This window comes from Gastrolobium bilobum, unplaced genomic scaffold, assembly GCF_033153095.1.
Source record: "Gastrolobium bilobum isolate Gb01-03AN ecotype WA unplaced genomic scaffold, APGP_CSIRO_Gbil_v1 utg67640, whole genome shotgun sequence".
Lineage (NCBI taxonomy): Eukaryota > Viridiplantae > Streptophyta > Magnoliopsida > Fabales > Fabaceae > Gastrolobium > Gastrolobium bilobum.
The window spans coordinates 189,087-201,781 of NW_026896989.1; the positions used below are offsets into that span (position 1 = coordinate 189,087).

Genomic DNA, 12,695 nt, shown 5'->3' on the forward strand with positions numbered 1-12,695 from the left:
AAGAGTATAATTTGCCATAAACTTATCTATTGAATAAAACTAAAAACAATTGTTAAAAACTTTAATTAAAAAGGAAATATAAATTCATTTAAATATAACATTAATATATTTAAAATATTATTAATTTATTTTATAATGTCTTTTTATTTTTGAAAATAATATATAAAATATAATAAATTTTATTTATTAAATAAACAACACAAAAAAATGAATGAAATAATACATTTAAATATTCTACTATTAATTAATTGCCTAACAAGATCATATTTTAAATATTAAAGTTTAATTATAAAATAAATCTAAGTGTTTCAATAGATTATTTATATTAACAAACTTAACAACAATATTGAGAGAGAAAAAACCATATATTCTATAATTGAGGGTGTTAAACTCCATCCAAATTTGTGAGAAATTTGCACAACTCAAGGAACATGTGGTTGGCTTTGATTAAGACTAATTTTATTTAGTCTTATATCCATTATATTTTTAAGTTTATATTAATTTCTTTTTTCCCAATAGGTTTACCAATTACTTTATTAGTCTTATTCAAGTACAGTCAAACCTATGTTGGGGTGGCTCTTCCAAGACTATATTAGCCCATTTTTTTTTCTCTTAAGTGATTCATCAATTACCTGATTAATACAATTTAAGTATATTGGGAGATGCTCTTTCAAGATTATATTAGTCGTTTAATATTATTATAAAAAATGACATATTCCATTTTTTAATTAATTTTTCTTTTCTATATTATAATACATATTTCTCTTTCTATTATTATATAAGGAAAGGAATCAATGCATTTTTCTTTTATTATAGTTGAAAATATTTTAAAAGGTGGTTATTAAGGTTGATGCTGATAAAAATATATAACCATAATTACAATGGGATGGATCAACTTACACTAATGTAAAAATAATATTTTTGCACCAAATTTTAACCATTATCATTTTCTTGTATCTAACGGTTGTAATTTATTGGGTCGCACTCATTAATTATTTAATAAATTACAATCATTATATGCACATAAATCAACCGTTAAGATTTGATGTAAGACTTATTATTTTTACACCGATCACAAATAATTTAAAGATGTATATAACTCCTTTAATTTGTGTTTGGTCAATAATAGTCATAATTACAACGCATAAATGTACGGTGAAAAAGTATTTATTTAGTATTACAATAATATAAAATGACAGTATTCCATTTTTGAGTTAATATAGCTACTATATATTATAATACATATTTATGTTCCTTTTGTTATATAAGGACAAGAATCAATAGTCGTAGAATTACAGAGAGCGTTAGTTTTTGTGAGATGGAGAAACCTTCAGATGATGAACAGAGAAACGTGGAAGGAACCAGTGCCAGCAGTAGTATAAACAACACTCAGCGTCCGAGGAACCCTATTGAGGAATTGGAAATGCTTGCTTACTTGAGTGATACAGAAGAAGAGGAAGATGATGATGATGATGAAGAAGAAAGTGAAGAAGATGGTAGTGATGAAGCAGAAGAAGTTATGAACGACGATGAGGCCAATGATGGTTTTGCTATAGCCAGTGTTGATAGAGAAATTATTATGCCAACATTTGAACCAAAGGTTTCAGATAACTCCATACAAGCAACTCTTTCTGATCCCGACGTGCTTGATTGCTACATTTGTTCTGAACCTTTGACTATTCCTGTTTTCCAGGTTTGTTTCCTTCATGCATATTATTTCTTAACCTTTCAATGAATTGTGAATATTTGGATTTTTTTTTTTTAGTTATGATGTGGTTAGTGTTGGTGTTACTTTCGTTAACTACATTGGAACTTGGAAAGTTGATTAGGGTTTGTGAACGGTGGCTGAAGTGGAAAGGTGACCGTCGAGGAGGAAAATCGTGTAGGAAGTAGTGGAGGAAAATAGTGTAGGAAATGAAGAATATGATTATCATTATCCCCAGTTCCAATATTCTTGATATACTTAACTCATCTCGAATCTCAGAATGGAGGTTGTAATCAATGACCGATTAAGAACACCATCAACTTTTCCATTTATGTTCTACAGAATACAAGATCTATCAAGTTGTTAGCAATAGGAACGAAAACTTTTTAGAAACATTTTGTACATGCATACATTTGAACATCAACTAATCAAAAATATTCTACATAACCATATGAACTATTATATGATGAGCACCGCTAATAACCTATCTCCTAATATACTCTGGCACATAAATTTGCATGTCCACTTTAAACCTACACATACTGGTACCAATAATCCTTCGTCTAAGCTGGGGCTTATTTTTCATGTGCGAACTTCCTTAACTAACTTGTAACATCCTTTTATGCTTCTAAATTAACCTTGTCCTAAAGGTTAAGATCTGATACACACAACAAAGATCATCTGAGGGTTCCCAAGTAGTGTCTTTAGGTGTTGCGTGAGATCACTGAATAAGGTGTTGGTACTTGTCGGGTCCCTTAACATACACTAAGCTTAAAGCAAAGATAGTAATATGGAGCTCGATAACTTTGTTTTTGTGAGTAGATGGAGGTAATTCAACAATGGAAGTGGATGCTGAACCAAGTAAAGACATTGTTGATACCCATAAAGCAACTTTATAAACGCGTTGATATCTCTCTCAATTGGGAAGGGGGAAAATCGCTTAGAGAGCTTATGATTGGATCTATGAGCAGTTGAAATTTTCCTATACATTGGAGTTTCATTAGCATCAAATCACTTTCTTAATAAATGCGTTTGCACTTTTATCTGTGTTTGTCTACCTGGTTCTTCATTTAGTTGTGAGAACAAGTTGAATTGAGTTTAAGGCTATGCAAAAGCTCATTTTGATGGCAAAGAATGAAGTCAATGGCCTTTATTTGAACTAATCTATTACGGTATGGGGACTGAAGGTTGGTGGTTGGCCATAATTTTTGAAAAGGAGAAATTTAAATCTAGGAATGAATTGTAGTGTTGTAATGCAATGGTGACCATTTTAAGAAGGAGACTGGCAGAAGGCTCTCAAGCATTGCTCAAGATATCAATTCCTCACCTCAGTATGGTTGTCAGATTGAGGGTGATAGGTTGAACTTGTGTGAAGTTTCGTGCCAATCAACTTGAACAATTACCTCCAAAACTAACTTGAGAATATGTTGTCCCTATCTAAAACCAAGGATTTAGGAAGCCAAGGAGTTTAGAGACCATATTAACAAAAAAACTAATCGACTACACAAGCTGTATATGTTGAAGGTAGGGACCAAAATGGTTGTAATTTGTTAGCTTGTAAAAAAAGAACTAAAGTAAAAGTAAAATTACTTGAAACTGGTAAGTTGGTGATGAAGTTTAATGTTAAATCTTGAAACACGTTTTCAGGTACGGAAAAAGGGTTGTAAGGGTCCTACTAGAGCTTATGTGGATAGCTCAATCAGCTGGCATGTGACATATTACTGGATGAAGGCTTTATTGTCATTGCGCATTGTATGCCTATAAAATAAAGCAAAAAGGCAAAGCAACATGTGTGGGGTACCAATATGGCCTCCTATAGGGATTGAATGAGTTTTAAGTAAAATATAGGGTATCAATTTAGAGTTGTACCTATTCTTGTGAAACAAAATTTCATCCTTAAACACAATATCGAGATATGCACAAAGGTCAATTAAAAGCTGCTGCTAAACCTTTTTAAGGTCTGCATCAAGGTTGTTTTCATCTCGAATAACAACAAATATATTGAAGATAGGTTCAAAGCATAAGGCTAGGGACAAACATTCCGAATCTTCATCAAATTATTGTGAAATGGCATCTACAATGATATTGGTGCAACCAGATTTATACTCAATGGTAAAACTATAACCAAGGAGTTTTGAAACATTCTTAAGTTGTGTAGGTGTGTGAATTGTTTAAGACAACAAATCCTTAATACTCAGGTGATTTGTACAAATAATGAAGGGAGCTCCAAGTAGGTAATGGTGCCACTTCTTTGCAACCTCTTTAATCGTATACAATTGGTCGAATGCAAGTGGGGGCAACCTGCATCCTGGGTCCAAGCTTTTTGCTATAATATGATATGGTTTTAGCATGTTGTAATATCATTGCACCTTTGCCAAAGTTTAAGGCATCAATTTCCATAACAAACTTTAATGAGAAATTGGGCAAAGCGAGGATGAAAGTCTGTGACATTAATTTTTATTTATTTATGTAATTCGGTTAATGGCGAAGCCACTACTGCATAATGGATAATAAATCTTCGATAATATCTCGCTAAACCAAGAACACCAAAAGTTGGTTGACATTGGCTAGTTGAGGCCACTCCACTATTGCAAAAATTTTATTTGGGCCCACACTCACACCCTTAGTTAACACCACATGGTCAAGGTATTCAATCTTTCAAACCCTAAAGACACACTTTGAGAGTTTATGAAGATATAATGCTACTAGAGAATCATCCTAACATATTTTCCATGAAGACTAGGTTCACTATTGTATATAATAATGTTATTAAAGAAGACAATGACAAATTTATGAAGGAATGGCTTGAAAATGGTGTTCATGGAAACTTGGAATGTTGTGGGAGCACTGGTTAGCCCAAATGGCATAACCCAAACTTCGTAGTGTCTTTCATGCAATCTGAAGTGATTTTATACTCATCATTTGGAAGAACTCTAATCTGGTGATACCTTGCACATAAATCAAGTTTGGTGAATATAATGGCACCCAACAATTCGTCTAACAATTTATTAGTCATGGGTTTTGGGAAGCAATCTTTAATTGTGATGGATTTAAGTGAATGGTAATCTATACACATCCTCTAGCTACCATCTTGTTTTTTTTGACAAAAAGTACTGATGATGGAAACAAACTTGTACTAGGTTGTATGACCCTTGATTGTAGAAGATCTATAATTTCATTCTCATTCTTTTTCTGAGAATGAATTTATTGATAAGGTCTTACTGCAACAGGCTTGGAATCTTGTATGACCCTTGATTGTAGAAGATCTATAATTTCATTCTCATTCTTTTTCTGAGAATGAATTCCTTGATAAGGTCTTACTGCAACATGCTTGGAATCTTGTATCAAATGAATGGATTAATCCATTCCATGAAATGGAGGCAGCTGGTGTGGAACATGAAACACAATATGAAACTCAACGAGAACCTGCCAATCCTCCAACAAAATACTAGATTTTAAAATCAAAAGTTCAGGTATTACCTCAGCAAAATATTCCATTTCCAAAATGCACACAAAATTCGTCGACATGTCGGTACTTGTTGAAGGTGATCCTTGAAAGAGAACATTTATGCCAAACCTTTGGAACTCAATTGAATTCTTAGAATAGCAATACATCACACAACCAAGTTGTTCCAGCCACTGCATTCTCAAAATAAGATCCAAACTGCTATGCTTCAGAATCCAAAAGTCAGTGGTAAAAGAGTGATTCTAAAGTGAATATTGTATTTGGGCACTTGTGATTAGTGAGAATAAATTCACCAAAACCAATAAAAACCCCTTATATTATGTTAACACACCGTTGGAAGCTCAACATCTTTGCCAACTAAGGTTGAATAAAATTATGGGCGCTTCTAGAGTCAAATCGGACCACAAACTCATGTCCTTTAATAATAGTAGAGAACTCTAAGGCTCTGGGGTTAGGAGATTCTGAGAGAGTGTAAAGTTGCATCATGTAATAGTATGTTTGGTTCACTTGGTTGCCAAACTATTTCTTCATCCACTTATTTAACATCATCATCAATGTCATCCACTAACAATAATAATTTAGTCTTTCTCTTGTGACCTCTTAACCACTTTTCGTTGCAAGAGTAGCATAAGCCCAACTCTATCTTCGTATTTAATTCTACAAATAATTTTGTATAGGAACAGATGGTGTAGGTGTCGCACAATTTTGCAATCAAATAATAATAACTACACAAATACGCAAGTACACATGCCAACAAGTAATATAAGATGTGTGAGTCTAGATATAGTTACCGCGAAGATTATATATTTAAAGCTACGACTCTAAGTGAAGAAATGAGAGTAAAATAATGAATAAGGACTAAACTAAGATCTAAATTATCTAAACTAATAACTAACGATTAAACTAAAACTAAATCTACTGACTAAACATGAGAACACACTAGACAGATTAAGTTTCAAGTATCAAAAGGTAGATTGGTATTGATTTTCCCAATATTGCAACTTCACCAGAATGTGGTAACAATGTTATCGCTATCCTCCATCAGTAAACGGAATACAATTGTATGTGGAAGCGATCACCTTCTACACATGTATATGCAATAACTAATTCTCATATGTCTATGACTTAACTAATTACTGAATTTATTAAGTCAAGATTCCTCCGGCTTTGTGGTGTGAATGACACAACTTAACTAAATTGATTGAACTTAGTTAATCCACATTGCTTATTAAGGTTCCGGGTTAACCTATATATCTATAGCTCAAACCATATAATACTAACAACTCCTTGTCAGTAAGTCAAAAAGATTAAAGATTAAGTACTTTATTAAACAACTAATGGAAAAATAACATAGCAAAGTTTAGGAAACATTGCTTACATCACAATATGGGTACTTTATCACCCAATCCTAACAAATTAGCTCATACTTGACATAAAAAACAAAAACAAAAGAAGAAATAGACTCCATAGGACTAAGATAAAGTAATTGAAGCTTTGTTGTAACTCTGCCATTGCAACAGCTCCTTGCACTTCCATTATCCACTGTCTCTAAGTCTTTTGAAGTGGTGCAAGGATCAATTGGATCCAAATAATGTCTCCATTGGAACCTAGTTTCACCCCTTGACCCGTTGCATGTCTCTTAGTGAGGTCCTCAAAATCTCCTAAGTGTTCCCAACCTTGACCAGCATTATTTTGAAGTACATAGGCTTCTTTTATTTATTTATAGAACAATTTGACTTAGATGTTAAGTAACTCTTCCAATTGAATTCCCTACAATTGTAAGGATTGATAAGCTTTACTTCTTATCCTTTAACTTCTGCAACTTTTCAATCCTTATTCAGTGTTGTAATTGCCTTATCTCTTTGTTCGAATTAGAATTCAAATCATAGTTGCTTATCCTATCTTGAACTCACTGTTTCTTTAAAGCTCAATTGCTATAGCTCTGCTATGACTATAATCTATAATAAAAACTTCAAAGAAAATGAATAGCTCTAGCACTCATAATAACATTAAATATTTACTGGTAGCATATTTTTCATTCAAAACATAAGTAGACAAGATTAATGAAAATATTATGTAAATCTAAGGGAAATATGCATAATAGACGCAATCAAATCATCAAATATAAGCCCAAAAATAATTCTCTAAGGGAGAGTTATCAACAAAGGGAAAGCAAAGGGAAGATTTGTTGGAGTACTACTACTAGATTTAGGAAAGGTAATTTGGGGAGAAAAATTATGATTCACTTGTGTCTTTGAAGAAGAGACGAGGAAAGACTTGAGTTCTTAGTGATGTGCATCGTATGAGACTGCTAACTATTGGGCATAGTGTAGAGTAGTAAGCCATTGTAATTGCACAATCTTCCTTAGTTCTGGTTGGAGGCCGAAAACAAAAAAAACCAAACAGCATGTCGTTTGGGACACTAAGCAATGAGTTTACTAGCCTTTCAAAGTCTCATACATAATCTTGCAACATTCCATTTTGAGAAAGTTTGGATAAAATGCCATGGAAATCCATATGTGATGAAACCCAAATCTTTGACAAACAACCCACGTCAAATCGTCCCAATAATGTATTAATTGTCTTGTTGTTGTGGACCCATTGATACCACAAAGTAGCAACTCCATCCATTTTTAGAACCATTATTTGTACCTACAAATGCTCGGGTACTTGTTGGATGTTGAAGAACATCTTTGCTCGAAAAATCCAGTTGTGCGAGTTCTGGCCATGAAAAATTGATACTTCAACCTTGATAAACTTATGTAACTCATGCTAGTGGGAAGAAAATTCCCTTATGACTTGTGATAGGGTGAAGGACTCATGAAGTTGAGGCATTGTTGAGTTCAAAAACATGTGGAATCTAGCATCCAAAGCATTCATATGGTTGTCTAGGGCTGCCATCGTACCAGCCTCCATGGATACTATTCATTGCTCCAAATGTTGAAGCGATTCTGAACATGTTGAAGTTGGCAAAACGATCGTACTAACAACATTTGGCTAAAGTTTCTCCAGGTCAAAGCACATTTCAAATGTAATAATGGAGTAGAGCAGTCAAATGCGTTGGTCAAACCTAACGAGAGTAGTACCATCAGCATGCTTGGCGAGACCGGGTGCCATATCAGCATCACATACAATGCCGTCAACTTGGTTGATGCATTTGTGTACACTCCCGTCAATTTGGTTGACAGTATCCAACCAATCCTTTCAACATATGTGACAGGTCTACCAAAAAAAAGACCCTACCTTGTATCACCAATATTGAGATGTTTTCTTCCAAAAGTATCAATAGATTTGCAAGGCACATGTTCTCTAGCTAAAGATTTTGACATAGACCTTTTTCGATTGTCATCATTCACTTGTGCTGGTGAAATTGCATACACCCTTGGGGCTTTAGCCCCTTTGATGTACCCAAAAAAAAAATAGAAATTGCATCCACCCTATTTTGTACACTGGGGCCATAGTCAGGGACAAAGATTGGAAATTACACCCGTTCGCCTCAACTGAAGGTTTTCCATCAGAAAACTAAATTTGTTTCAACCATGACTTGTATATGCCATTGCTTGGAATGATGGCATGCGGGTTATCATGATATGCATGGAAATAGTGGTTCAAGGTAGATGGGTTTGTGAGATTCTCCCCGTTTCAATCTTTGTATTGTTGCAAAAGCTTGGGGCCACGCTAAAATTGATTTTGGAAATACTATGCTGGTTTTTGTTTTGGTCATGTTGGGATCCTTGGCAAAGACTTTGGTTTCAGCCAAAGGTGAGTTAGTGTAACAACCCAAGAAGTTTTCAAGCTTTGGTCCTTCTTCATTTGAATTTCCACCAGCTATTGCATTTTTATATCTCCATTCTGTGAGCACCAATCAATATTGGAATGTGAAAAAACCAAAACTCAGATAGATACACATTTAATTGCTAGCAAAAACTTTACCTTCACTACCGTGGTTCCCAGTTGCTACAGATGCAATATCGTGCATGGAGAAACCCAAATCCAATTTTTTGATGGGGGTAAAAGTAGTCAACCAGAGCCAGATCCACAGAGTCGGTCCACCACCGGTTCGCCATGATTGTTGAAAAAGAACGAGTAAACTCAAACATTTGCAATATATTGAAAAATAATAAATTTATATAAAAGGGATAATGAACAACTAGTTATGGTTAATTAGAAAAATAACTATATATGTAGATAAATTAGTGAGTTAATAATTGAGTGTTGTGTTGGTATACGATGTGTTACAAGGTAGGAGTAATGAATTCTCTTGTTAATTGCACAGTTCGATTCTGTGCTGCCTTTTTTGGTAGACCCATCACATATGTTGACGGGATTGGTTGGATACTGTTAATCAAATTGACGGGAATGTACATATATGCGTCAACCAAGTTGACAGGATTGTATGTTATGCTGATATGGCACCCGGTCTCGCCAAGCATGCTGATGGGACTGCTCTTGTTAGTTTCATCAACGCGTTTGACTACTCTACTCCGGTATTACATTTAAAATGTGCTTTAACTTGGAGAAACTTTAGCCAAATGTTGGTAGTATGGTCGTTTTGCCTGTTGAAGTTAGCTCCTCAACAAGCTCTTGAACACACATGTTGCTTGCTATCAATGTGTTTGAGATGAAAGCACCAAATGTTAGTGTTATGGACTCATGCATGAGGCCTATTTATTACTAGGCCCAGCAAGGGGCAATCTAAATATAAATCTAATATAATTAAATGATAATATCCATCAAAGATATAAATCTTACTACAACAACATTAAACATGGGCTTGAGGCTGTTAGAAAGGCACACAAGGTCCAAAATCCAATATACAGGTAAACTCTATAAATATGATGTAAAGCCTATAAGTATGATTATTTTCTCGTTATTATTATTATGTTGTCAGTGTGCACACACACCACTCATTTGGCGAAAGCTGTCTTTTATTCTTTGTACACAGTGATATATTAAATTCAAAGATATCTAACTCATAAGTATCTTAGAGAGGGAACCTAGATCCAAAAATATTTTATTAACCTATTTGGGTTAGACATCTCTGTTTTCTAGGCAGAACAATTAGCAACATGGAAAACAAATTAGAAGAAAAGAGAATAGAAGAAAGAAAACTTTATTGAAACTTTTAATACATGCAAATACATAAGAGTACGAAGCCCCTGCATAAGCTTGTACATCTGCTAACTAAAAATACTCTACGTAACCACCTGAATTACTATTCATTGAGCACCTCTAACAACATATCTCCTAATACACGTTGGCATATATATTTCTGCATGTGTATATTACGCCTACATATACAACTACCAATCATCTTTTGTCCAAGCTTGGGCTCGTTTCTCACGTGCAAATTTCCTTGGTTGACATGTAATACAAGTCTAACCAAATTGTGTAGAACTCAAAATGGATTTCAGGGTTTAATATGAGAAAGATAAGAAAAACATGAAAATAGAAAATAGAAAAACTTGTTAGGAGTGGGTCAATGGTGAGGGGCTTGGATAAATTACGGTTCAAATCTTAACAGCCTCTAAATACCATTTTTTTGTAGTGTTCATTGACACATATTATTAGTTTCCTATAACAATTTTAGGTAATCTGAGAACTGAAAAATTTATAGCAAAATTTAACACCAAATATATATGGAGCAGGATATTCTTACACTGGTGTAAGAGTTAGAAGTCTTACACTCAATCTTGACCATTGATCCATTTGTATCTAATGGTTCACATTACTAAAAAATTTGAGCCCTTAGATATAAGTGGGATTAACAGACAAGATTAAGAGTGTAACTTATACTGATGTAAAATGATCCTGACCCAGTATATATATATATATATATATATATATATATATATATACTTATATATATATTGTTTGTCATTTGTTCATCTTGACACTTGATGCTATTTTATACTAGTCATGGTTTTTGGGCACCATTTTGTCATTTATTGTGTGTTTCTTTAATTTGTTATCTGGCTAGATTCTTGTTTAAAGTTTTGAACATCTGACTATTAATTTATTGTTTTTATATATGTTGATTATCCCATACAATGCAAAATCTAATATCTAATTATGATTGCTTATTTCTTTGTAATCATGTCTTCAATGCAGTGCATCAATGGGCATATTGCTTGCTCCTTATGTTGTGCCAAACTTTTGTATAAGTGTCCCTTTTGCTCAATGCGTATTGACCACAGCCGTTGCCTTGCTATAGAGAAAGTACTAGTGTCACTTCAAATAGCATGCCAAAATGCAACATATGGTTGTAATGAGATATTAAGATACAGCCAAAAATATGAGCATGAGAAGACATGTATCTATGTACCATGTTCATGTCTAGGTTGCAACTTTGTTGCCAAGTCAAGCGACTTATATCTCCACTTCAAGGAAAATCATATGAATGCTAAAACATCATTTAAATATGATGAATTTTTCTCTGTCTTGTTAAGTCATGATGAGAACATCGTTGTTCTTCAAGAGCAAATTGATGGCAAGCTGTTTGTTCTCAAAAATAAGGCATCAGAGAACCAAGGAAATGCAGTGACTATTTATCACATCGGGCCTAATTCACCAAACCCAATTTCTTATTATGAAATCAAGGCTAGGTCTATGGTGGAAAACAAATCTGTGCAATTCCTAGCTTCTGCCCAAAACATTCAAGGCTTCACATTTGGCAGTGCTTCATCATCACCAAGGTCTCTTTTGATTCCATTGGATTTTTTTAACTCTCATGGACGGCTCGTGCTGGAAATTTGCATAAATTTATATCCTATAAAGCTGAAAGAAGTCCATAGGTGCTAGTGTGGTTTACATTTGTATTGGATATGGAAATTCTTTCTTGGTTTTTTCCTTTATGCATTGCTTCTGTTAGAGTGGATTTGTATTTTACTTTAATTTTCTAGTTACTGGAACTGTGTATGCTCTCGAGTTTGTTTAAATTGTTGGCAGGACTTCTATGCTTCTTTAGATGATGACTTTTTTTCAAAGGTAGTTGATTCATGAATACCTTCAAGAATTAAGAAAAGAGCCTTCTTGTCCTTCCTATCATGTGTTTCTTTAAGTATCATTCTTTGTGCATCTCACAAAGCCGATTCAGTGGTTGCATCTACGAGCTCTGAGTATTCAGCTTCAACAAGCTCACAAATATCCTGTGAACCCGTGAGAGTCTTTATATTAGGGCTCCAATTTCCATAATTTGACTTTGTCAATTTTGGAATTTAGAGTTGAATCACTTTCACAATCTTTATTGGGACACGATCGAACCAATGGCTTTAATACCATTGGTTGGAAATGTAATAATTAAAATTAACACAAAATCAATAAAATTTTTATTAATACCAATCAGGACACACCTCTATATTTCTTCTACTCACAAAAAACTCCCTTTCTTTTTTCTCTTTACTTTAGTACTTCTGTATTGTTTTTTTCTTACTTAAAACAATTGATTTTTCACACACATACATATAATCTATACAGCACTGACACTTCAAAAAATCTGAAGTGTCGTGTTCGACACTCTTTGAC

General features: G+C 33.8%; 1 protein-coding gene across 1 annotated transcript; it reads left to right on the top strand.

The window, feature by feature from the left end:
• Positions 1–1,318: 1,318 nt before the first annotated feature.
• LOC133303246 (E3 ubiquitin-protein ligase SINA-like 7) lies at positions 1,319–11,972 on the top strand. The gene is made up of 2 exons (XM_061503125.1): positions 1,319–1,693; positions 11,283–11,972. The coding sequence occupies exons 1-2, from the start codon at positions 1,319–1,321 to the stop codon at positions 11,970–11,972; spliced, it is 1,065 nt and encodes a 354-aa protein (XP_061359109.1).
• Positions 11,973–12,695: the final 723 nt, after the last annotated feature.

Bases quoted from the DNA above. Each gene is read 5' to 3' on its own strand.
- LOC133303246 (XM_061503125.1), top strand. From the start codon at position 1,319: ATGGAGAAACCTTCAGATGATGAACAGAGAAACGTGGAAGGAACCAGT. The intron at 1,694-11,282 runs GTTTGTTTCCTT...TCTTCAATGCAG, and splicing joins TGACTATTCCTGTTTTCCAG to TGCATCAATGGGCATATTGC.